The sequence below is a fragment of the Schistocerca serialis genome, chromosome 3 (genome assembly GCF_023864345.2).
Source record: "Schistocerca serialis cubense isolate TAMUIC-IGC-003099 chromosome 3, iqSchSeri2.2, whole genome shotgun sequence".
NCBI lineage: Eukaryota > Metazoa > Arthropoda > Insecta > Orthoptera > Acrididae > Schistocerca > Schistocerca serialis.
This window is the reverse complement of record NC_064640.1, coordinates 408,676,553-408,703,066: the sequence shown is the minus strand read 5'-3', so window position 1 is coordinate 408,703,066 and position 26,514 is coordinate 408,676,553. Positions and strand designations below refer to the sequence as shown.

Below are 26,514 nucleotides of genomic sequence, written 5' to 3'. Positions count from 1 at the left end.
TACTACCGTCCTTATATGCTCGTTCCCTTTCATATCGTTTTGCAACGTTACGTCTACACATTTAATCGACATGACTGTGTCAAGCAGCACGCTACTAATGCTGTATTCCAACATTACGGAATTGTTTTTCTACTCATCTGCATTAACTTAATTTTTTTAACGTTTACAGCAAGCTGACATTCACACCTGCAACAACTTCTGTCTAAATCATCTTGTATCCTCCTACAGTCACCTTCTCGTACACCACAGCATCATCAGCAAACAGCTGAAAATGGCCAGTCACCCTGTCCGTCAGATCGTTTGTGTGTGCAGGGTGAACCACATAAGGATTGCAGCGCATATATTGTGGAAATGGAAAGTGCTATTGATGTGCGGCTTTCACAGAATGAATTAGTAGTTAGGGGTTCGTATTATTAGTCAATCAACAGATTGTGATATTACTTAGAAAGTGTATTTTTTGCAAACATGCACTTTGTCCGATGGAACAACCTATTGACATTAACAAACTAAAAGTAGGGTAAATTAAAATGTCAGTGGTGTTTGTTGCAGGATCCTAGTGCGAGTCGTTTCTAAGATATCGTACTTAAAAAGTTCCCACACTGGCACTGGTACAATACTTGTGATAGCACATATTAAAGAAACATTAAAGAACAACACAAGTGCGTACACTACTTGTGTAGATTCTGGCCAATAACGAGACAATTGACCCTCACAGGTTGTGTTCAAAATGACGACCGGTAGCGGCAATACACGCTTCCTGTCTGGTATGGGACGACTGGTGCACACGTGCAAGCACTTCAGCGAAGATGTCAGAGCAGGCGTCAGTAATACGTCGTTGCATATCGTAGGCTGTACTTGGTATGTCCATATAGACAGATACCTTCAGCTTTCCCCACAGAAGAAAGACCACGGGCGTCAAACCAGGGGAATGGACCGGCCAAGTTACAGGTCCTCCGTATCCAATCCAACGATTTAGAAACGATTCGTGAAGACATGCTGTAGTTCTTCATGCACTGTGGGCTGGACAGGCATCATGTTGGTACGACATGTTCCTCCTAGTCTGCAAAGGAAAGTTTTAGTATCCGCGGAAGATGGTCTGTTAGGAGGCTGCGATACTTGTGAGTGTTCAGGGCCCATGAGCTGATGGTTCACTATCCCACACCACACGTTTACATTCCATGAACGATGATGTTCTACCTGACGAAAGCAACGGGGGCTATCAACAGAAAAATACTGCATGGTTCGGCGGTTTACCTGGCCACGATTGGTAAATGTGTCTTCTTCACTAAACAAGATACATGATACATCCGGAGTATCTTGCCTTAAGGCCCATGTACAGAAGTGAACACGGTTCTCATAATCGGTTCTCCATGCAGATCTTGATGGAGAGAGATGTTCAAATGGTTCAAATGGCTCTGAGCACTATGGGACTTAACATCTGTGGTCATCAGTCCCCTAGAACTTAGAACTACTTAAACCTAACTAACCTAAGGACATCACACAACACCCAGTCATCACGAGGCAGAGAAAATCCCTGACCCCGCCGGGAATCGGAGAGAGATGTGATGGGGATCGAACCTATATTGATGGGCAACGTGTAAGACACTTGCCTTACTGATGTCGCTTCCTCGTGCGATTGCACTAGAGCTAATGTACGGATCAACTGGAATACGACCTAGAAAATTAATTTTTCCCTCTTCTGTCGTCATTCGTTTCTTTCTTCAAGCTGTAACTCGTTGAAGAGGTTGATAAATATTTACCAAGATAGTTGACGTCTACTGGTATATCTTCCCTCATACACCGTACAAGAACGAACTGCATTCTTCCTACACTCTCCGTACACCATGAACATGTAGGATTTTTCTGTATTTGTAAATGCCGGCTGGTGTGGCCGAGCGGTTCTAGGCGCGTCAGTCTGGAACCGCGCGACCACTACGGTCGCAGGTTCGAATCCTGCCTCGGGCATGGATGTGTGTGATGTCCTTAGGTTAGTTAGGTTCAATTAGTTCTAAGTTCTAGGGGAATGATGACCTCAGATGTTAAGTCCCATAGTGCTCAGAGCCATTTGAACCATTTGTATTTGTAAATCCCATCGTCCACTCACGGCCTACTGCTTGGACTGTAACGCACTAACTGACTAGCAAGTCGCAATTCAATCAAGGAACACACAAGCACACGGTAAGCAAACGTAACAACATCGCACCTAGCAACTACGCAGGTTGAATGGCACACCAAGTGTCGGTGTGGAAACTTTTCAAAGTACAGTATCTCGTAAGCGACTCGCACTAGAATCCTGCAACAAACACCACTAGCATTGTGATTCACCCTACTTTTAGTATGTTAATGTCAATATTCATTGTTCCATTTTAAAAAGTGTATGTTTGCACAAAAATAAACTTTCTAAGTAATATTACAATCTGCTGATTGGCTAACAACACGAGCCCCTGACTACCAATCCATTCTGTGAAAAGCGCACATCACCATAGCTTTCCATTTCCTCAATATCTGCGACGCAAGTTTTAGACTATCTACCCTGTATGCAGAATAAGAGCCGCCCTGACGATACCCTTGTCTCTGATGAACCCTCGCCGTCGAGGACGACGTGCTGGGATCTCTTACTTAAGAAGCATTCCAGCCATTCCCGTGTCTGGAAACCTATTCCGCATGTTCGTACCTTCGTTAACATTCTGCAATGGGGCACCGCGTCAAACGCTTTCCGGAAATCTGGTAATATGCTTTCTGCCGGCTTCCCTTCATCCACACTTCACTGGATATCATACGAGAAAATGATAAGCTATGCGTCGCACAAGCGATGCTTTCTAAATTCGTGATGATTTGCGGACATAATCTTTTCCGTCTCAAGGAAATTTATTACATTGGAACTGAGAATATGTCTGTTAAGACAGGTATTAAGGTATCGGTGACATTGTTGATCATGGTTATGCTAATGCAATTATCGCTCATTGCTTGAAAAGAGATTCTCATTATTGCTTTTCTTCTTGTGTTTAGTGTTATGCGTTGTACGTGGAAAGGGTCTTGGTTAGTTATGCAGTTAGGAGTCTCTTGTGGGCGATAGTTCCTTGCTCATGGGAGTTGACTGGCGAGGACACAACTTCATTCAGTTCGTCGGCCGAGTCCTGAGCAGGTGTTTCTGATCTTGCTTTTCCTATAGCCAAGCCACGTAGATTCTTCTACAGAGTCGAGGGTGTCGTATTGCTGCATATAAAGGAAAGGGCGTGCCTGCTTTTGGCATTACGAATGTATTGTTTTTCCTTATTTCTAGTCCAATCAAATAAGGATTTTTAGAGGAAAAAATTAGTAAGACGCTGGATTTTTGCACAGACATGCCTTATACCTTTCTAAACAACATATTAGAAGTCCTCACTGATCGCGCTAGAGCTTCGTCCGCCGTATTGGAAAATGGCGGCAAAAAAATCACATTTCGCGTTTTGTGGTAACGGTTGCATTTATGAGCAAAATACTTCACTACAAAATTAATGAACACATAATTATCTACAAAAGAGGTCCTATACACTGTTTTCATAGCATTAACGCTTCAGCTTCAAAACGTGTTTGTATTGGTTTCTTTTCCTCCTTTGGAAATGTTTCGTTGCTTATTTCTTCCATGCAAACATGAACATTGGTTTTGAATAGTTAATTCTCCGGTTGGTCTCAGTTTCCTTTTGGTTGGTGAAATCAGCAGCTGCGTATTGCTCGTAACAATGAAAGTTTGATATCTCTCGCACTTCTTCATAGCACTTTCTCCAGTATAATCTTTCCGGCAATCAACGTGAAGTTTCAAACCCGGTGAACTATCAAAAGCTTCACATTTCGCGTCACCACGTCTCACACTGTCTCTTACCAGTGTAGCCAAGAGCTTTATCCGAAGCTGTACAAGTGATTCCTTCAATAATTAATCCATCACAAATCAAATACTTCTCATGACTCTATATTACAAACATTATTATTTTCCTTTTTCAACCATTTTACGCAGTAAATGTTCAATACTGCAGGAACTGAAGAGTTCGTTAACAGCGTCACGATGTCTTGGCTCATCACCGCACTGCATTCAATTCCTACAAAATAGAGTAAAATTAATAGTGCAGCTCTCAATGGAACGCCGTATAACAACAACCCTTAAACACAAAACTATCGAAAATTTGACAGACAGAAATCATTTTAATTTCTTGTGGGAGACCGTACGAAAAGGTTTCGTAAAAAGATGTTAAATAGGAGGACTGTGTAGTTATATTATTAATCCTATGAAAACAGTACCTCGGTCCTTTTTCGTAGATAATTTTGTGTTCTTTAATTTTGTGCTGAAGTATTTTGCTCATAAATGCCACTGTTTCCCATAAAAATAATAAAACGTGATTTTTGCGCCATTTTTCCAATATGGCGGGCGAAGCTCCACCTGATCGATGGGTACTTCCAGTATGTTGTTGAGAATTATGTAACGAACGTCTGTGCAAAAATCCAGCTTGTTACTAATTCTCCCCTAAACGTCAACCTTTGGCCTAGTTTGACTGGGCTATTCCTAGCTTTCAGTATTCTTCGTTATATTTGGGTTTCGGATTTGCCTTGAATCGCCTATGAGCAGCACCCCAATTGTTCATCTTTTGACGCCTACTTTTGTTGTCAGCTATGAAATAGTGGTTTTATCACACGGACTGTGCGTATAGGGTAATGTTTGTCGTATAGAGCAGTGAGCTTATTAGCCTATACGGTATGTTTGATATTCCTACAGTTGACAATTGGAAACACAGGAAGGGTGCATACCAGTCAATCAGTGAAGCGTCTTCAGTGGAAGGTTTGTGTGAGTAAAGTGTACACCAACGAAGAGAAGACAGAAAAGGTAGAAATTTTATATATTACTTGATCGGAGGTTTTCCCTGTTTCTCGCGTGTACTGCTGGACCAGATTGTCAGAAGTGGGTGACATTTCGGTGGAAAACCGTTACTCCAATGTACTGTGGGGGGGGGGGGGGGGTTATAATTAACTTGCAGCTACTCATGGAGATATAGTGTGGGCTGTAATTATCGTATGGCAGTGAAACTTGGTAGATATGCTAATGCGTTAACCGACTTATGCTTGAAAAAGATTAGTACCAATTTGGGCCACTAGGTGCAAATCTGGCGCTGTACAGCGTCTCATCGACGTCTCCAGTCCTCGCACTGAACAAACTGTGTAAGCGGCGGTTAAGAATAAGATCGACATTACGTCTTTCTCACTTGTGTGACCTTTTCTACCCACGTCCCGTCCTTCATCCTACGTATGAAACATTTATATACGTCTTTCTTGCATTCACAGTGTCAGATTTGCACATTGCAAATACAGACATAATGTCTGATGGGATAACCGCAATCAATGGTTTTACAATGTTACTTATAATCCGTTTTGATTGCAAAATGATTATTCACATGACCGGTTTCGGTTCCTCTAGAACCACCTTCAGATCTGCAATTTCGGTTACAGAATCGAAATTGCAGATCTGAAGGTGGTTCTAGAGGAACCGAAACCGGTCATGTCAATGAACATTTTGCAATCAAGACGGATTATAAGTAACATGAAATTTGCACATGGAGGCCCCAATTGGAACTATTTTTTCCCCTAGTGTAAATCGGTTCCGCATTAACGCATTAGAATATCTACCAAGTTTCGGTGCCACACGATAGGTACAGGCCACACTGGATACATGTGAGCAGCTGCACTTTAATTATAACCACCTGCTACAGTACTGTGTGCCTCTGTGTAAATAGAAAAATATTGTGATTACTATCCTGCTAACTTCCATTGTCCATAGATGAGTAGTATTTCTATCTTCTCTTCAGTGGTGTACATCGCACTCGCACAAACCTTTAACTGGAGGCGGTTTACAATGACTGGTGTGTATTTTTGTTGTGTTTCATTTGTTTACTGCAACCCCAGCAAGGGGGCGCGTTACGTTATCCCGAGTACTTGCACAAAGAGCTGGTGCAGGGGAGTCAAAGTCAATTTCGTGTTATGTTTTTAATAATTTCATGTTTACATGAATAATACTCTGTGATAAGTTTTTGAACATGTGTTGAAGAAAGAAAGTGGATTACCGAATAAAAAATGTAAAATGTTAATTAAAAAGGCGTACTGCTGCTCGTCTCTCCGTAACGAACGATGTTACAAGTAAAGCACTCATGCTGGTCAATGCCCCAACGGTAACTAAGCAACATTTGTTTGATACATTTTTTAAATTTTGCTTCTGGACAAAAAAGTTATTTGGGGTAGTGAAGAGAAGTCGGACACCCTGTATATGACGTGTTGTAAGAACTGACAGCAAAAATGTATGTTCTTTTGCACAACTTGTTTCAAAATGAACTGTATAAAAAAACGGCCAATTTAGTTAGCTAGGTGATGGATCATCAATGAAGACAAATAAATATGCTAAATTGCTAAATGCTTTTCAGTGTAGATTTACTAGAACACAAATAAATTGTCTTGCTGATCGGTTACAGCTAAGAGGTCATAGAACTGGTAATATAAATACGTAACATGTTACGGGGTTTATAGGCGCCCATCCCGAGGGATTTTGCAGCAGCATCCAGCCCTTGGGCAACGCTGCAGAGGCCTTGCAATTGTAGTTGGCCTGGCAGTCGCTAGGGGCGCGGGGCGCGAGGATAGGCAGTTAGGCACCTGTGTACCCACCTCAGTCTGTCGCCACGCGGGCCGCGGTCGTGTGCGTCTGCGCCTGCTCTCGCTGATAGCACGCGTTGCTCGTTTTTTTCGCGCTGTTTTTGCCGCAGCGGCTGGAAGTTAGGAGTTTTGTTTTTGAGTACCGTAGCAGAAGTCTTCATGATGTCGTTGTTCCCGATTGTATTATCGTCACGGGTAGTTCTGCAGACTGCTATGTTAGTAATGATGAATACTAGGTACCTCGAGCCTGAACCGACTGCATTCACCCCCGCTCCTCCACTGTCAAGCACGGAGACCATCCAGGGAGGTAAGAAACTGCTTTTAATCAGTATATTCAGGGGGAAAAAGCATTGTGTAGTAATACAAAAAGGCTTCTGAGTGTGCGTAATCTTTCGTAATTCATCTGATCATCCGTAAAACTATGTTGTTGAACATTATTCAATGATTAGTGGGAGAAGAGTTTGCATACTTCGTGATGCATGTAACGCTTGTTTTGAAAGTAGCGCGTCAATATTGTAGGTGGCGTGAAGGCAGCTCTAAACAAAACAGTACGCAAGTTCAAAAGCGAATCAAAAACAGTAAGAGTCCTGCTTGCCTGTAAAAACAGATATCCTCAGAGAAGACAAAACTGCAGTCAATAACATAGACAAATGTCTCGCATGTCGCGTAATTTCATTTCAGTAATATGTAAAAAAGTTAACCTTTATTTATAGAGACCGTGGATGTTTAGGGCCAGTTTCACGTAATTACTCTCCCGAACGCAGTATATGCACGTACTTGCGAGACCGGTACTTATTTCCTGTGCGATATATACCATAATCTAACAAGAATGGAAAGGTAAGGCTATTAGGGGAATTTAGTTGTTGCACGTTGTGCAGATAAGTTTTACGCTTGTGAACTTGGGTATTTTGTAGAGTAGAGCGTGATCTCGACATTGGCCGTGATTAAACCTCGATGAGCCTATTACTCCTTCGGTAATTAACACATGAAAACTAGCCAAGCGCCGGTGGCTTTTTCGGACGCCGGGCCGCGCTTGCGGCAGCTCTGGCGACGGCAGGTTTCTCGTGACGTCACATCGGACCATGCGGACGTAAGCCAATAGGAAGTGCGGCAGGTTGCGTGGTGTAGCGGTAGCGAGTGGCCTGACCGCGGCTCGTGACGTAGCCGGCGTCGGCGTGGTGTTACACCTCGGGATAAAAGCGGCGCGTCACGCCACCTTACCACTACCGCCAAGTCCTGGCCCTGAATTTTGGCCTCTGTCCTATATATTAAACGGTTACATCACACGGTTGTGTATCGTTGGCTATTTAGGAAGGTAACTGAAGCTGCGCTCTTAAGAAACGTCACTCTGTGGGGTGACGAGTTTCGGCTGTCACTGTGTTCATGTCAGTAAAGAGTATGGAACGTACGTGCCTCCGTACTGAGGTTTGAACTGAAGCATTGTTCATAATTAGCTACGTGACAGAGACTAAGCCTTTTGAAAGGATTTTTCTGTTATTAGTGGGAGTTAAATCTTCTGAAATAGCAACGAGGAAATTCACGAGCTTCATCTTTCACGCAGTAACAGTGGAGTGTTTCCTTTAGAATTTTAGATGGCTCAAATGCATTACCTGAATGTGTGTTACGTTGTTTGCCATAGCAAAGTTTGCATTAATAATACTGTAAAGTTGCAAGGAGTAGTACGCATATTTGATTTTCCTTAGAGCTGTTTACATTAAACGCAAGAAAGAATATATTTACTGTAGTAACTACTATATGTTTTTGAGAGCTAGTACAGTGTTTCTTGCTTGTACCTTCAGATGAATTTTGCATGAATGAAAGCAATGTAGGAGGGTGAATTATGAACGATGAATGGAACTATTGTTGACGTCCTTCACGTAACTGATTGGAAGGTATTAGTGACAAGGCAAAATTTGTCTTGCTCTTCACCAGTTGACGAATACTGTAGACATGAGCGTCACTGTTAACGCTATTTCCGTAATTTGTCAGGCGTACGCCAGCGAAATGTATCCCATGACGCTGCGTTTCTTGCTCGGAAACGGCTATGATAACACCAGTATTAGATAACAGTGCCCATCCTCCGTTGTGACAGCCAGGGTGATTTGTTTGTTCCCGCCATCTGTCAGCTGATAGGTTGTTGTGCAGTTTACTCCAATCAAACATGTACTAAACGGAGTTAGACTAGATTCGATCGATATCGCACTACTAGGCGAGCGATCGATAACTGTTCCACGGCATCGAGGAATGCACCTGACGTGAGTGTTAATTAACCCTAGCAGTATCAACAGCGGTGGGGGCACTTCATGCCAACTATAGTAAATATCGTGTTCTAATCATGTAATTTATATTTCAAAATTTTGAGGAAATATTTTCAATTAATGCCTTTACCACATTCTTAAAAAAATTTTTGCTAATAATTCAAGGAGTAAGTAATCTAAAACATCTCAGCAATGTAGATCACTGAAGCTACTGACAGCTGGCAGATTAAGACAAATGAAATGATCAAGACAGCTAACGGCAGCATAGTAGTCATTTTTAAGTCATGACCACACTACAACTGGAAATTTAAATTGGACTAGCGAGGTGAGGGGTTACGTTCATTGGTTTACGTGATAAACTTTCGCACTTGTTGGATGCTGAATTGTTTCGAAGAACTGAAGTCTGTGCTGGTGTGCTGTTGGTTAGTAGCTCAGGTAGTTACGAACACCCGAAACTCCCCAACCCAGGTACACGTTTCACTCCTAGCGAGTGCTTGGTGGGGAGATGTTACGCAATATGGGCGAGATAACGATGTTAAGGCTCAGACAAGCACGAGTTATGGGCTGTCTGTCAGATATTTGTGAAAACTGACTACACAGGGTAGACAGCGTAAATGTCTCTTCAGTTGACATCTGAGTGGTTAGCTCTTCTTAATTACTCCTTAGCTAAAGGACACTTTCGGGAACTGGGTATACCAACTGGATCTTGTACAGAATTCTACACACACACACACACACACACACACACACACACACTACAGGACACGGACGAATTCCTTCCCCAATCCGAGCTTGTACTTAGTCTCTAATGACGTAGTCGTCGACGGGGCGTTAAACGGTAATCTTCCTTCCAGTCCGTTTTACTGCCGGTACGCAAGAGTTTTAAAATAGCTTTACAACGAAGAGCCGTGGGTGGCACTCGTAAAGAGAAGCTAAGAAGCGCGTGCACTATTATTGCGGCTGGCCGAATGAGAAGGCCAAAGTTAACACTGGAATTTTAAAACTGGCGTTTTCTTCGTAAGCTTGAAGATTCGTACTCTTGAAACTTGCAATTGGACGGCTATTTAACTGTTATATGAAGAAAAGGGGTTGTAGTTGCTGGGAACCAGCGACTGGCACAAATAAGCTCCTTCAAATGCACTGAGAGGTGCTAAGTTTCTAAAACAGGCAAACAATTGTCAGCTGAAGATTCATAAATCGTCTGGTTTTGTACAGTTATAGTCTTTTGTCATTTTGCGCATGATTGTTGGCAAATTTTACCTCCTGAAATTAGATTAACATGTCAACTCTAGGAATACATGAGGTTTGATTATTAAAGCAACTAATTTGCGTTACAGATACGGTCTTGAAATATTTCATTATGCGATATTTAAAGTGTTAAGTAATTTAGGTCGTAACTAATTAATTGGCTGCCGAAGTAGTTAAGAAATTCTGCTTTCTAACTTTGCATGGGATTCTGATTTTTCTACAGGTGTCGTCTGCAATTCACAGTAAGTTTTCATGCACGCCAATGGTATGTCTGGTACCACTAACATCTCTCCGCTTCCTTGTATTTGCGAATGACGCGCGGAAAGTGTGTCGATAAACCTCAGTGTGTCATTTCACCAGATACGTGGAAATAATGTTGCATGCCGCTTCCTGGAACGTACGATCTAGTAATTTAAATAGTAAACCCGTAATATAGTTAAGATTGCTGAAATTTAAATAAAAGTAAATTATTAAAGTTGTGATAATTGCTAGGATAAAGTTTCATCTAGACCTTTTCTATATTTTTTGCGATAGATCATAATTTCAGTGCCTTACAGTACATGTAGTTATTACACCAGTTACAAAATTTTCTATAATGTGAACACGTGTGCCTATGAACCACCTCACCAGATTCTTCCCCATCTAATGTTTGAATTGGAAAAGTGTTTAAAATTATCACATTACTCTGATTGTAACCACAAAAGTAGATACTCCTTTCGGGAATAGGCCTACATATATCATAAATGTAATATGTAATCGCTCCAAATGCTTAAAACTTCACACGTTCAATGAAGACCATCTTTGCACATAGTATTGGAAGTTAAGGTTGTTAGCGACTGGAAACAAATGAATATCAGAAGTCGTGCACTGTCTAGAGACTTCCATCGAAACAGCTACTCACGTCTTGTGAGAATGAACTAGTAAAAATAGATTACGTTGGACTACGCAGACTAAAACAATAAAACAATTCATAGTGAGTTAACTTTTCCGTTAGTCAAAGCTACCTTAGTGCCGGTCGTAACGAGAAGTCGGTCACGTGCCTACTTTCTAGTTCAAAGTAGCGCGCTGTTACCTCGCACTGCAAGCGCAGAAGGTGATCGCGGAAAGTGACTTGGCGGACATCCGCACCGGCTTTCCGTTAACGTCATCAAATTTGCTAACAGAATGATAATACTGATGAAACAGGTAATGGGACATGCGCGCAAAAAGTGAAAGTTGAGAACATAAACGGTGTACTATTTGCACCACGGAGGACACTGTGCTGATTGGAGTAAGATTCAGGTCTGCCCCAATGAAGAAAATGCACATCCTAAATATCACATTGATGATATGAATAAATATGCTGAAATTTTTGTCATACGAATAATACAAAAATAAAATTTTCGAGAGCTCGAAAATTATTGTAGCACAGAAGTGGACTTCATCGGTAGCTGGCAGAGAAACTGAGATAAATTGGACTGTTCATGTGGACTGCTTTTGAATGGTGCCGGAATAAGTCATCGTGTGCGAACGGGGCAGCGCTTAAAAAAAAAAGCATATCTCATAAGGTTACCCTCCATTCAGAGGCTGTTGCACGCAGCGACTGTTATACTGACTTCTAAATAAGAGTTCAGCTATCAGTCGTCCTTTCGAAATTTTATTGGAAGATCTATAATTCAGCTAGAAACTACCCATTCTCAATGCACTATAATTTTTGATCAATGTATGCAGTGCCTGTTGGTCGGGCTTCATCCACAGTTCATTGAATACTCATAGCTGAAATATATTATTTACAAGGCATATCCCATAGATTTTTGCTATGGCGTGAAGTATCAGAATTAGTGGCCAGTGGTTTATTCAGATGAAACATAGATTAATGCACAGCACGGTGTGAATATCTTCAGACGCAGTGTGCATGGAGTACTGTAGGATAAGTGCTGGTCATCGTTTGTGCTAAGCATGGCATAGTGTACAGAGGTATGGGGGGATTGGCCGTGCTCCACTTGCAGGAGTAGGGAGTGTACTCAGTAGCTACCTCCCTTCCGCGTTTCTCGGGCGTAAACAAGCCCGTGCTGCCGGGCTGACCAAGTAAATGGTTTGCTTCTCCGGTTAGCTTAAGCCAGACAAAACGACCAGGCAATGGGCATTCTTCAGCGATTTGTCGCACGTGACCAGTTGTTACACAGGGGACGAGAACTGGACGCTCAAATCTCTGGCGCAATGTAACTGAATAATTAGTGTGCACGAATAAGACTGCGAGGATGCATGATGGTTTCACTTTTGCAATCAGTGAACTCCTGACAAGAATAAGCTGCAACAAGTATACGAATACCAGACGCAGAATGTTTTGGGCATCTTTCGTGGTTATATGGTAGCTTAAATTCGGTCTTGTAGCAATTCTGTTTACGAAATGGACAATAAATACACAGGAGTTGGACAAAAATATGAAAATACGATAAATGCGTGCTGGAACATACTTGCAGATGGAAGCCAAACCTGCAGGTTGCATTGTTAGACCACGAAAGGCACATCTGCAATGTCCTCAACAAATTGCAAGAGTCAGTCGTGGTCACAACAGTGGTCTGTGGTTTCAAGTGGCACCGTATAGATTTATACCACAACCACGGAAAGCAAAAAACCTTATCCACCAAGCAGGAAATACAATCCGAAAACAAAGGAAGTAGGTTACAGTACGCTTGTTCGCCCACTGCTTGAATACTGCTCAGCAGATAGGGTTGATAGAAGAGAGAGAGAAGATCCAACGGTGAGCAGCGCGCTTCGTTACAGGATCATTTAGTAATCGCGAAAGCGTTACGGAGATGATAAACTCCAGTGGAAGACTCTGCAGGAGAGATGCTCAGTAGCTCGGTACGGGCTTTTGTTAAAGTTTCGAGAACATACCTTCACCGAGGAGTCGAGCAGTATATTGCTCCCTCCTCCGTATCTCACGAAGAGACCATGAGGATAAAATCAGAAAGATTAGAGCCCACACAGAGGCATACCGACAATCCTTCTTTCCACGACCAATACGAGACTGAAATAAAAGGGAGAACCGATAGATACTCAAGGTACCCTCCGCCACACACCGTCAGGTGGCTTGCGGAGTATGGATGTAGACGTAGATGCCACCGTGAGGACGAAAGGGTGTTGAGTGATCGTGACAGGTGGTCATCGAAGAGGATTCTGACGAAAAATGAGAAGACGACAGCTGCAAAAGTTAACAGCAGGCAAGTCACAGCAGAACTGAAGGCGCACTCGTGAGCCCTGTCGGCACAAAAACGCGAAGGGAGCTCCATTACCTGGTAATTGCAGGGCGAGATGGAATTCCAAAACCTCTCATCAGTGATGCAAATACCAGTAATATGAAAAGGTGCCCTCGAAGCCATAAAACCTGGACTGTGGAGCAATGGAAAAATGTCATTTGGTCATGGTCTTGTTTCACACGGTTTCCAACTTCCGGCGGAGTTTGTGCCAATAGTGGAAACATGGCGAGGTTTCTGTGATACGCATTCCAGCCAAGCGTTATGTGGCAATTTTGGTTATGTAGGTGCATCCCATGGTACAGTGGTGGTGCTGTGTTCAAAGACAAGGCCCCTGTTAAGAGCTCACGTCATACATGTCTGGTTTTGTGAAATCAGGCTGTTGCCGCATCTCCCTTGGCAGGTATCAGTAGTACTTTCTTCATAGTCTACTTCGGAAGGAGGCGTGCATGGTTGCTGTAAATCTCCATAACTGTTACCTGAACTTGTCACTGTTTTGCAGTCTGAGTGGTATGATTCCCTTGAAGATCACACAGGGTCTGTATTTATCCTTTCCGACACGACTGAAGCTGTATGGAATGCCAGTCATGGTAATGTTTTCTGGGATTTCCATGTGTGTCGAACCCCTGTATGTACACTTGGTGTAGCATTCTATTCACGCAGCCAACAATTCAATGCACGCCTGAATCCTCACTTCGACTACAACGAATCTGGGATCTGACGGTTGAGAGAGGAACGCCTCCCGCCGCATACTGTGCCCAGGGGCCGCTGGACTGCACCATCTACAGACCTGACTGTAGGCTGGAAATAGGAAACACTGAAGGTACGAAATTCCCGATTTTAAGAAAGTGAGAAAAACAGTGACAGATTCACATTACAAAATTCATCCGAAGGAATGCAAGTTATTTCACCTCATTTGCAACGTTAGACACAGTTGCAACATTGTTATAATTTTGTAATTAAAAAGTAGGTAAATGAGTTGGTTGGTAAGGTGACATCTTCGTTTCCAAGGAATTATTGAATGTACACAGATCACTTTTTTCTGCAGAGTCAAAAAAAGAAATCGTACTGACAAGACACAGAAATAATTTCCTGTATTTCGCTTTAAGAAAATTAACCATGGCTAATAGGTGCTTCTTTTATGGCACTTAATTTGTCGATCAATGGAAAGCGAAGAATATTTCTTATAATGGGAAGAAAATGCAGTTTGAACCCCCAAAATTAAGAATTTTGTTGTATTTTATTATGCTGCACAATACGCAGTTAAATTCTAATGACTTCAACTTACATCGTTTTGTGGTTGTTCTTTCTCTTTGTTAAACATGGCTTTCCTAGAATTCTCAGTTCAGTGTTCTATAAGTTTGTAATCTTGCGTTTCCTTTCCATCATGGACGAAGAGATTGCTTAACGCCCCTTCGACAACGAGGGCATTGGAGACGGAGCGCAAGCTTGGATTAGGGAAGGACGGGAAAGGAAGCCGGCCGTGCCCTTCGAAGGAAACATCTCGGCATTTGCCTGAAGCTATTCAGGGAAATCACGTAAAACCTAGATCAGAACGGCCGGACGCGGGTTTGAACCGTCGTCCTCTCGAATGCGAGTCCAGTGTGCAAACCACTGCGCTACCTCTGTTTTCAATTATGAAGCACTGGACATAATATTTTAATGTTGAAAATAACGGAAATTAAGTAAAATTTACTATTGCTTGTTTGTCGTAGGAAAGCTAGTGAGAAGCAGATTATAAAATGTTTACCACAGCGGTCTACCACACTTGGCACATCCAGCGTTCCTCATGTCACGAACAAAGTAACTAACTGCTATATGTAGTGGAGATATTTTGAAGTACAAGGAGGCTTCTTTGGTTCTTCCAATCCTCCTCAAGGTATTAGCCATGGAACATCAGTGGTTTACAGGGAAAAAAGTCCAATTTTTGCACTTTTAACGTTTCCCATTTCCAGTCTTCACTTTTCCTTGTTGGTCCTAGTGGTGTTCATTGCATTTTTAGCCATCTCAGTTCTACTATTACAGATCTCCTCCACCCGCCTGAAAGGAATTATGAGCGGTGTTGAAAAGTGTAAGACACAGAACTGCGCAGAATCGATGTCTAAATTCAAAAGTAATTGCCACAGGCCTTAGCAGAAACTGTTTCATGAGCTGAAGGATTCCCTGTTTCCAGAAGCGCTATGGCTGTGACAGGAGCCAGTCCTCCACTGTGTCCTTCAGTTTTTGGTCGGAGTTGAAGCGTTCCCTTTCATATGCTTTCTTAGAGGAGGAAACACACGTGTCTCAGGGTGATGTCTGGACTACAGTGCGGATGCTGAAGCTGCTCGCACTTTAACTTGGGCTCTTACACCTTGAGTGACTATTGACACGTGTGGTAGCGTGTTACCGTGGAGCAGCCCAGGCAGTGTGCTCTTTGCTGGACTTGTACAGGCTACAGTGTCTAACAGTAAAAGTCACGGTTTTTTATTCCCCCCGCCTTCGAGGAATTTGATGAACATCGGATCTTGGACGTCACCTTGCCTGCTCAGTGCACAAATTCATATCTTATATGGGGAGGTAATGAAGCATGTTACTGCCGCCTAGACGACTCACCACGTTATCACAAAGCTGCATATGCAACGTTCAACCGGTATTGTTAAATTCGTTTATTTTCATTGGGCCATACCTTATATTTATTCCGTTTCTGGCTGACCGCTGTATCAGGGTCAGACATGACGAGTCGTGTCTCGCCGCAGATGAGCTCTGGTGGACCTTAGTCTGCTCTGACCATACACTTCTCTCACGCAATTATTTCTCCTGCAGCACCAGTATCGTTTTCAGTGCCCCGAATTTACCACTCCTGCATACTGTCACTATTAGATAAATTTCCTGGCTGTCATTATCTCCATATAGACTGTCCTGTGACGTCGTTGTTTGGTCCCTTAACTCAACCAAAGTGACTTCTAGAAAATGTGAAAAAATACCACGACGGAAGATGGCGTGTCAGCATGTTTCGCAGGACTGTTATGTATGCTGAAACTGGTAATGGAAGTTCGAGAATATTACAAAGTAAATTACGACCTGCATATTTCCGACATGAATTCAGAGAAGCACCAGCAACTTGGATAGCAAATTCTTTATTATAATTCAGTCACAGTTGACCTTCATGAAGCTGGCGACTAGTTTAAAACTACAAAGATCATTTTCAAGCCAGGCCTATTAACGCTGAAAGAAAACGCTTGATTAGGCGACAATAAACTAACACATAGGTAAAACAGATCGTGTCTTACCTGTGTGTGAATTGATTATCGCCTAATCAAGCAGTATTAGTGCAGTTCTAGAAGGCCTGGCATGAAAATTAACTTGGTAGTTCGAAACTAGTCGCCAGCTTGATAAAACGCAACTGTGACGGAATTACAATAAAGAATAAATTTACCTTTTTAAAAATTTCAGTTTTTACTTACGATCGATTAACGTTTGGTCTGTACTGCACAGGGACAACCGCCCCCCCCCCCTCCTCCTCCTCCTACTACTACTACTACTACTACTACTACTACTACGGGTGTGTCGGTAGTACACATACGTGTGTACGCAGTCGACTCCGTATAGCCGCGAAATGTGCTGGCTCATTCAAAGAGCGCTGCCAAGTCACCAACACAGCTTTCTTTTACTGGCGGACTCCCACGGAATGTGACAAAGCGTAGCCTTCAGCGCTGTGAACAATAACCCGTCCAGCAATAGGTCGCATCTACAGCACAAGAAATCTGAGCTAGTACCATTCTTACCTCTCTCGCACTGTTCGCGATAAGTGAATCACATTGGTCGCCAACCTGGCTAAGAGTCAGAGTTCTGGAACCCTGGTATCGTCACAGGTAATTTGAAATTCTAGTCGTAAGACTAATGAAAAGTTAAATACAGCAAGCTCCCAATTATCCGGGTTAATGCGGATCCGAGAGTGCACGAATTCCAGAGAAAACAGCAAAGTTTTTACTTCTCTTCTCCCTGAACTTTCCCTTTCCAAATTTCTCCTTGGTTTCCTTCATAGCTTGCCCGATGTACAGACTGAAGTATGTCGGAGATAGGCTACAACCCTCTCACCCCCTTGTCAACTACTGGCGCCCTTTCATGGCACCCTTTCTCTTCCTGTTTTACCCCTGCTTTCTTCATAAGAGCAAAAAGTGTGTTCCAGTCAATATTTCAAAAAGTTCCTTTAAATCTACAAATGCTGTAATGTGCCTTTTCTTGCCTTCTTAGATAAGTCACAGGGCAGTATTTGCTCACGTGTTCCTTACACTTCTTCTCTGGAACCCAAACTGAGCGACCCGAGGTAGCCTTTACGAAAGCGCCATACAGATACCCCTGTCAAATCGAGTGATAGTCGCGGCAAGGGATGAATTCTGCATCGCGGTATGGTTTACTGTTAGTTTAGCGACTGTACGCCCCTATAAGAGTCCACCAATATATTGCCCCCTCTTGGGTGTACCTCGCGAAAAGATGATTGACGTGAAACTGCCGGTATTAGAGCTCACACGGAGGATACCAACAATATTTCTACCCGCGAACCATTCGCGGAACAGGAAAAGTCAAGTGACGAGAGTACATGAAGTACCCTCGGCCATATTTTGAGTTGCAGAGTATTGATTTAGATACAGAAACATGGATGCTGCAAAATACACACTGCATTTACCAAACATGCCACATGTTACATTTGAAAGCCCACTGTGTAACCATGAGATGGTTCAAATGGCTCTGAGCACTATGGGACTTAACATCGGAGGTCATCAGTCCCCTAGAACTTAGAACTACTTAAACCTAACTAACCTAAGGACAACACACACATCCATGCACGAGGCAGGATTCGAACCTGCGACCGTCGCGGTCGCACGGTTCCAGACTGTAGCGCCTAGAACCGCTCGGCCACTTCGGCCGGCAAAAGATCAGATGGGTACGTCGAATAATGGATGAGGTAAGGATTCAAACTGGGTTAAAGTAAGTTTACGCCACAACTTGGCTAAAGGACATTATAGTTACTCTACAGAATTCGGTAACATTTTTACAGAATTACTTAACACACTTGTTTAGTGTAACTCGCTTTGCGTCCATTTTGGACAAATCGAAAAGTTTTTTCTGTGTTTAGATCACTTTCTCTTGACTGGTTCTCATTTTCCGGGGACTCGGAACACCAGTGTAATCAAACGAATCGTTCTGCGTATTCCAATAATCGATAAACGCATTTTAGCGCCTCTTTGCGCCTGATAACGGGGTTCCTCGATGGAAGATATACCGGACACACTTCGTTCCCCACATGCACGTCAGTTAGCTGCTCATATCCCGTTTCATAGGCATCACTATTTAACCGCTCGCGGATCTGTTAAGTCTCCACCATCAGTAATTTATGTAAGAGCTCCTTCAGTGGAGGGTGTTCGTTTTCTTCCACAAGCGTGCTAACCTTGCCTTATGTTCACACGTTACGTGAGTACATGTATTTACCTGAAAATGAAGTGGGGGGGAAATACGGAAAACACACGGATGCTCCGAAACATTGAACAGTGTTCACCGCGAAACGGAATGCGGCTTGGCGACCTTGCGGGCACGTGACGCCATAAGAAACGTATGATGTCGCTGTAGTCTTCAGTCCGAAGAGGGGTTTGACGTAGCTCTTCAAGCTAGACTATCCTCTGCAAGCTTCATCTCTAAATAGCTACTGCAACCTACATCCATTTGAACCAGCTTACCATATTCATCCCTTTGTCAGCCTCTGCAATATTTACCTCCCACTCTTCCCTCCAGTATCAAACTGACGCTATCTGCATGCTTCAGGATGCGTTCTGCCAACAGATACCTTCTTTTGGTCAAGTTGTGGCATAAATTTTCCTAGTTGCACTCATAACTTCGTCCTTTAATCGATGTAGTCATCTGATCTTCAGCATTCTTCCGTAGCACCACATATCAAAAGCTTCCATTCTGTCATTCGAACTGCATGTCATCCACACCTGGACGCACACCACCTTCAGAAAACACTTTCAAACACTTAAATTTGTATTTCATGCTAACGAGTTCATCTTTCTGAAAATGCTATTCTTGCTATAGCCAGTCTCCATTTTGTATCCTCTGTACTTCGGCCATCATTACTTTGCTGCCCAAATAGTGAAACTCACTGTTTAGTAAAATGAAACGACACAATTTCAGAGACTGTACTGGTCTCATGCATATATGATTTTAAGTACATAGACTGAAGCGGCGAGGGTAAATTTGTACCAAAGCCAGGAATCGAACCTGGGTCTCCTGCTTAGGGGCAGGAGCGTTAGCCACTAACCCACCTTCGCACAGCGGTTTACACAACTGCACCGATTACCCTGGCACGCCTCTCTCCTCGATCCAAATCCTCGCCGCCGCCCCAGTCTTCTTTAAATTCCCCTTACGCGAACAGAAATGCTGACCTTGATAAGTTTCCATTCGCCGCTTCAATCTATATGCATAAAATCACTAGTGTCTGAATTCCTGATCTAATTGCCTCAAAACTGCCTGATTTAATTAGTCTTCGTTATATTGTTTTTTGTTTGTGGACATCTTATTTCTAAGAATCTGTTCATTCATTTAAAATCCTCTTCGGAGTCCTTTGCTGAGTGACTTAATTCACTGCAAATCTGTTACTATTTCGTCTCCTAAACTTTAATTTCTTTCCCAAATTTCTCCTCAGTTTCCTTTTTTTTTTTTTTCTTTCTACCCTTAGTCCTAACAATGAGAAAAATGTAATTTTAAACTTTCTTCGCAAAAGTAGCCTGTATTATTGTAGTAAGCAAAGAATACTACAATACACTGGTTTAAAGTAAAGTCAGTTGATTTAAGCAGGTGGTTTCATTTTGGTACCACTGGGATAGTTTTCAGTCACCAATCATATCGTATGATATATCTGAAAGCAAATTTTCCTATACAGAATCCCACATCTGGAAATTTCTATGAACTCTTCATGCCTTTAAAAAATTAGTGCTGAATAACAAGCAAAAGGGCCTAAAATTTAATAAATTCATTTCAAAAGAACATAATGCTTCATTGGTTTCATTTCGAAATTGATTATAACAGCAGGGATATAACTCAAATTTACGTTGCTGTAATTTTATATCTACTTACTTTCACTGTTGGTGATCTCCTCAAACTGATCCCTACAATAAAAAAAAAAAACTGGTCACAATCAAGTAGAAAAACCTCCGCGCCGACTGTTGCTTTGAACGCTGTGCGTGACTGCTACAACGCACTACTTTCGTAGAAGTACCTCACTGTACGATTAGGCGTCTCTTCAAACTCAAAGGGCATTGGTGATTTCATGCTAAAGGCATCGATACTAAAAAAAAGTGGTTTCGGGTGGAAACCACTGATATTTGAAAGGTTAATGTACAGATTCAGTAACACTAAGATAGCCCAAGACTCAGCATCCCCCCCCCCCCTCTTAAATAACTGTTTCATGTCCTTCGACTCATAATTACAGTGTATTTCTGTAAAAGTTAGTACATAACCATTCGCGCTCCGTATTTTATCCTTCCTACGTTCTGAATTTGAGTAATTTCCGTCAACATTGTCAGAAGCTTTCTCTAAATCTAAACATACAACATCGTAGGTTGTCCTAAGGTAAGTCGTGTTCCTACGTTTCTCTGGAACCCAAACTGCTTTTCCCTGAGGTTGACCTCTACCAGTTTTTTTTTTCTCCATACTTCTGTAAATAAGAATTCGTCCCAGTAGCTCGAAAGTGTGAGATAACATTCACACCTGACGGCACCTATTACATTGTAATGTTTAGACTGTGAATACGTTCTTCAACACCACCTTCCTTTTTGGCACGAAATTCTCTTTGAGTAAATAAATATCACTGCCTGTTCATATTCGCGAAATATGCAAAGCAGTGAAATGTTGGTACCCAAGGAAACAAGCGAGCTGTAAGTTCCCACTGAGTAAAAAAAGTTCAGAATAGGACAAGAGTAGTCGGTTGCGGAGACGTTTTCACTACGTGGGATACTGTGAAGTTGTGGGCGGAACCCCGACTCGGCACGATTTTGTGGCCGCAGCCTATCTCGGCTGATACGAGCGCGCAGCTCAGAGATAACACAGCTTCCCGGGATCTCGCGGATCGCGGAAGTAACATGGCGTCTAGTTCGCACTTCCTTAATCACCCAAGGCAAATTATCCGATCTCTTCTTCATTAACACCGCCTGTAATGAACGACCGCAGATTGTTACACGAATAGTTATTAAACATAATCTGTGGCAACGTTTGGGCCTTAGCAGAAAATTCACCATCACGCAGCTTAACTGCCGTGCCAAATTTCCTACATGGACGGACGTTTTATACGACTTAAATTGTTTTAAATGTGTTTGGTGAACTTGTCGCGTTAATTCTGAACTTTCTGGTACATAAACATCTAATTATCTAAGGAGTAAAAACAATTACGTAGATGTGAGTGGTATAATGCCCACTTCATGTCTGTTTTGTTCGAACTGTCATTGGTGAAAGTTTCATTTCCGTGCAGGACTAAAATGAAGACAAATACCCTCAAGACGTTATAACACTTAAATTTAAATTCGTTGTTGAAGCATTTACCTTCCAGACTGAATATTCACTCAGCAGCGGAGTGTGCGCTGATATGAAACTTAATGGCAGATTAAAACTGTGTTGGACCGACACTCTAACTCGGGACCTTTGCCTTTCGCGGGCAAGTGCTGTACCATCTGAGCTACCTAAGGAGTGCTAGTTCTGCCATTTTGTCTGCAGGAGAGCTTCTGTAAAACTTGCGAGGTAGGAGACAAGGTACTGGCGGAATTAGTTATGAGGACTGATCGTGAGTCGGCTTGAGTGGCTAAGATTTGTAGAGCACTTGCGAGCCAAAGGCGAAGGTTAGTCTCGGTCCGGAACACAGTTTTCATCTGTCAGGAAGTTTCAACATTTACCTTTTCAGAACCGCTTTTGTCATTTCCAGTGCGCACTTTATATCCTCTCTACTTCGGCCATCCTTGTTTAATTTGCTGACCAAATAGCAGAACTCATTTTGTCGCGTTTTCCTGTTGTCAGCATTGCTCGATTTAATTAGAATGCGTTCCATAACTCTTGGTCTGTTCATCTTACGTTGCTGTTATTTAAGTAGCAGGTAAAGTAAATTGCCCGTTGCTTGGCGTGACAGTCAGGAAGCGAATTGCATATAATTCGCGCCCAACTGAGAATGTAGAAGCTAGACGACGGTAAACAGTGATGAAACGCGTCTATTTAAGTGCGTCCTGTGGGACTTGTGTGTATTTTAGAGCTGGACATTGAACTGCAGGTGGTTTGCAATACTTAACCGTTGTCAACAGTTCGTTCTAATGGCGCCCTCACTAAATGAAACCTAGGAGTTCGCGGCCAGCAAGGGACGGCTTATCATTAAGTTTTCGGCGCTACCCAGTGTTTCAGGCTGTTAAAATGGCTAACTCAGAAGTGCGAAGGAGACAATTTCTATTGTGCACTCTCATGCTTCGTATTCGGAGCGTGTTATGGCATATAAGCTGAAGCAGGCCCATCGTTTACTCTCCATTTGCTTCGCAAATGGAAATAGTATTCCTGTCATTTATTCTTGTGATAAGAGAGATTATCAGTGTTACCGAAATTCGAATGTTTAAAGGGAGGTAGGACGTCAAACGGGCCAATTTGGAGCAGGACAGGCACCACAGGACATTTTAATTTCCACCGTCTATACTTCGAATAAATTCATAACAATCTGTCTGCATGACCAGGAAGGATTCACACTCATAGCAGTGGAAGTTCAAAAACGTGACAAAATATTTTACATGTGAATTTTTATCATTTTTTCACTTACTGTTAGCTGCATTTGTTGCTATAGGTGCACTGTTCTTCATAAGTAAGAGATCCTTGAATTATTTAAACATGAAGTTTAAAATGTAACTGATCCTTAATTTTTTCATAAATAAATTCTAGACTTTCATACACCTGTAAGTATGGTTTGTATTCCGTGTAAAATTCATCGAATCTCTTATGAAGAAAAGTGTACCTATAGCAACAAATGCAGCCAATAGTAAGTGGAAAAAATGAAGTTTCACATGTAAAAAAATTTTTGGTTTTGAACTTCTACTGCTATTAGTGTGAATCCTTTATTCTTCCAGGTCATACCGACAGTTACCTAAATTTATTTGTAAAAAATGTCCTGTGGTGCTTCTCTTGCTCCAAGTCGGCCTGTTTGACGTCCTACAACCCCCCCCCCCCCCCCACCTCCTTAAGAGTGCGTAGATGTGCCGTTGTGGAGCTTTGTGGTTTGTTCCGGTGAACGTATTTCCATTCTTTTCGTGAGTTCGCAGTTTTTACGTTGAGTGACCTGAAAGAGCAGCGAGTCTGCATAAACTTTGAAACTTAAACTTGATAAAATAGATGCAGGAACGTACCGAATGGAGGAAGCCTATGGAGACAGCGCTTTCATACAGACTTGACTGGCATATGCATTTCGATAACTGGCGAATATAGACGGGTGACGACGAGCGTTCCGGTCGGCTGTAAACTGGCATTAGACCATAAAAGTTCAGATAGTGACAGCTGATTCTTCATAAATGGCAGACCTTAACGGACCTTCGCAACGTCTTGAGAATAGGCCACGATATACGTGAATGTAATGTCAGAATTGAACGTTTGAAAGACTTCGGCGAAGGTTGTGCCACGACTTCAAGACGATGAGAACCGACGTTGCACGAAACTCTGCAAGGAACTTTAATAACTGATTCAAGATGATTCAAACTTTTCTCAAGTTGTCACTGCTGACGAAAGTTAATTTATGGCTGATTCTGAAACTAAGCAGCATTATTCACAGTTGAATAGTCCCTCTAAGTAGAATGAAAAAAAGTTCGGAGCAACGTTCAGTGCTTAACGATTTCCTTGAGGGATTCTTCAAAAAGTTTGTCCCTTCTGGCCAGACGGTCATCAAAGAGTTCCACCACGGTATTCTACGATGTTTGAGAGAGGAAAAAAATAAGAAACGTTTTCAGAAGTGGCGCACGAATGACTGGATACTCAAGACAATACACGACTGCATACACTCGAGATTAAGGATTTCTTTAATTAAACTCGAGACCACAGTTCAAAAATGACCATAATCACAGTACTTCAGCTCGTCTTTATCAAAATTAAAATAAAATGTAGGGGGGGGGGCGAGGATTATATGCAGGGGAACAAATTAAAACTGAATCGCAGAGGGTACTTAACACATTAACAAAGATCTAAGAGATGCATTTCAAAAGTGGCAATAACTCTAGGATCGCTGTATTCACTCGCAAGCAGACTGCTTGGAAGCCGATAGTGCAGAATGAGAGTGAGAAAGTAATTTTACTATTTCGGCAGCTTTTGCTACCGCCTCGTAGGAAGTAGTGGCTTGTGCTGAGCCATACGGGCTGGTCGAGAAGGTAAGCGTGTCGAAGTGTTTAGTCCTTATGACAGTAAGCAAAGGAATTAGATAATTAACTGACCTTGAGCTGATGCAAAACCCAATCCATAAGGCAGTATTTCGGACTGGTTCTATTAACACGATGCCGTCCGGCGCCACTACAGTGGTGTCGTGTGCATAGTATCGCGCAGTGGCCGGCGACAGCACTTGAGTATCTTCTGCCTTCTGTTGTTCTCTTTAGGTAACAATAAGTTACACACGTCAAGATTTTTTGTTCTTATAAGTACTTGTGCACTTTCATCATGGCAGACGAAAGAGATGATACTATTATTATTTACGATGAATGCGCGGACGTCTCGTCTGACGTGCCGGACGACTTGGCCGAATGGGAAGAAGTCATTGGATATCAAAATAATGGGAGTGAAGCAGAATCGTCGTAAGATAGTGAAATACGCCCAAGAATAATTCGGCTGAACTGATTCGGGTGACTCAGACTAAGACAGCGCATAGCGGCCAGACTTTGATTTACCGAGGATCAGTAATAAATTTAAAGTATCTCCGGGTCCCTATGGAAAAAAATGCCAAATTTGTCGACGTTACGGGACCCGAACATAGAAAATGGTTTGGGCTTGCTATCCTTAACGGAACTGTTAAAAAAACAAGGATCGATTATTATTGGTCAACGAAACCGTTGATAGAAACAGATATTCCGCAAAACGATGTCTCGCAACATATTTCCGACAGTAAACCGGATAATGCCGACTGGATTTTCAAAGTGCAATTCTTAACCGATTATTTTTCCAAAAAGTTTAAAGAAACTTTTAATCTAAGTCAAAACATCTCAGTTGAAGGAATATCGTGGCGTGGACGGTTAAATTTTAAAGTTTACAATCCGTCGAAAGATACGAAATATGGCATACTCATTCGGATGCTGTGTGATTCGAGAACAGGATACATTTCCTCATTTAATATATATTCCGGCGCTGGAAAACCTTTAGCAAAAACAGTGATGGAACTATTGACACCTTATGGAAAGTGGCATCACCTCTACATGCATAATTATTATAAGTGTAAAACTTGGAGAGAAGTTACGTAAAAAGAAAATTCGAATTTGTGGAACTATACGGCAAAAATAGAGGATTTCTGGAAAAACTAAAGCGCGCAAAAGTCAACGTGTTTGAAGCTTGTTATCAACGGAAGGGTGACAAGCGGCCGGCGACAAGCCAAGTAATCCGAATTAGCGCTGCCGGCGCCAAGCGAATAAATTTGAGACGCGTGCGGACGGCAAATTGTTAATCAGGGAATTATTACACGCAGACCTTCCGTCATATCCAACTGCAGATGCATCCCGACAGGCCTATCTGCCTCTGACCTACTCGCCGGCTCGATTTTTGTGCCTCATTTTACATTTCATGAAAATGCTTTCAACTTAAGATTTTTGTGACAGAGTAAACCATTGTTTGACTCTGTATCACTATTTTCTGTACTATCTAGATTTCGGCTTTTATACCATTTTAATGCTGAAATTTTTTAGAGCGTTAACGTCATATCTGTTAAGGCAGTCCAAAGCAGGTAAAAAAGACTAACACATGACTTTAATATATAATTATTACTTTAATAGTTATCTTAATCATGTGCTAGCCTTGATTGCCTGTTTTTGTTTGCCTTGACAGATATGACGTGTTAATACTCTAATAACTTTGAGTATTGAACTCGA

The 26,514-nt window shown here is 42.3% G+C and overlaps 1 protein-coding gene across 1 annotated transcript in view; it reads left to right on the top strand.

Annotated features, from left to right (window-relative positions):
- The first annotated feature begins 6,710 nt into the window (after positions 1 to 6,710).
- Positions 6,711 to 26,514, top strand: part of LOC126470271 (pancreatic triacylglycerol lipase-like) — a 42,659-nt gene continuing 22,855 nt past the window's right edge. The window contains exon 1 of the mRNA XM_050098011.1: positions 6,711 to 6,973. Within this exon, the coding sequence (XP_049953968.1) occupies positions 6,826 to 6,973 (148 nt within the window). The 5' untranslated portion in view covers positions 6,711 to 6,825. The remainder of the gene's footprint in view (positions 6,974 to 26,514) is intronic.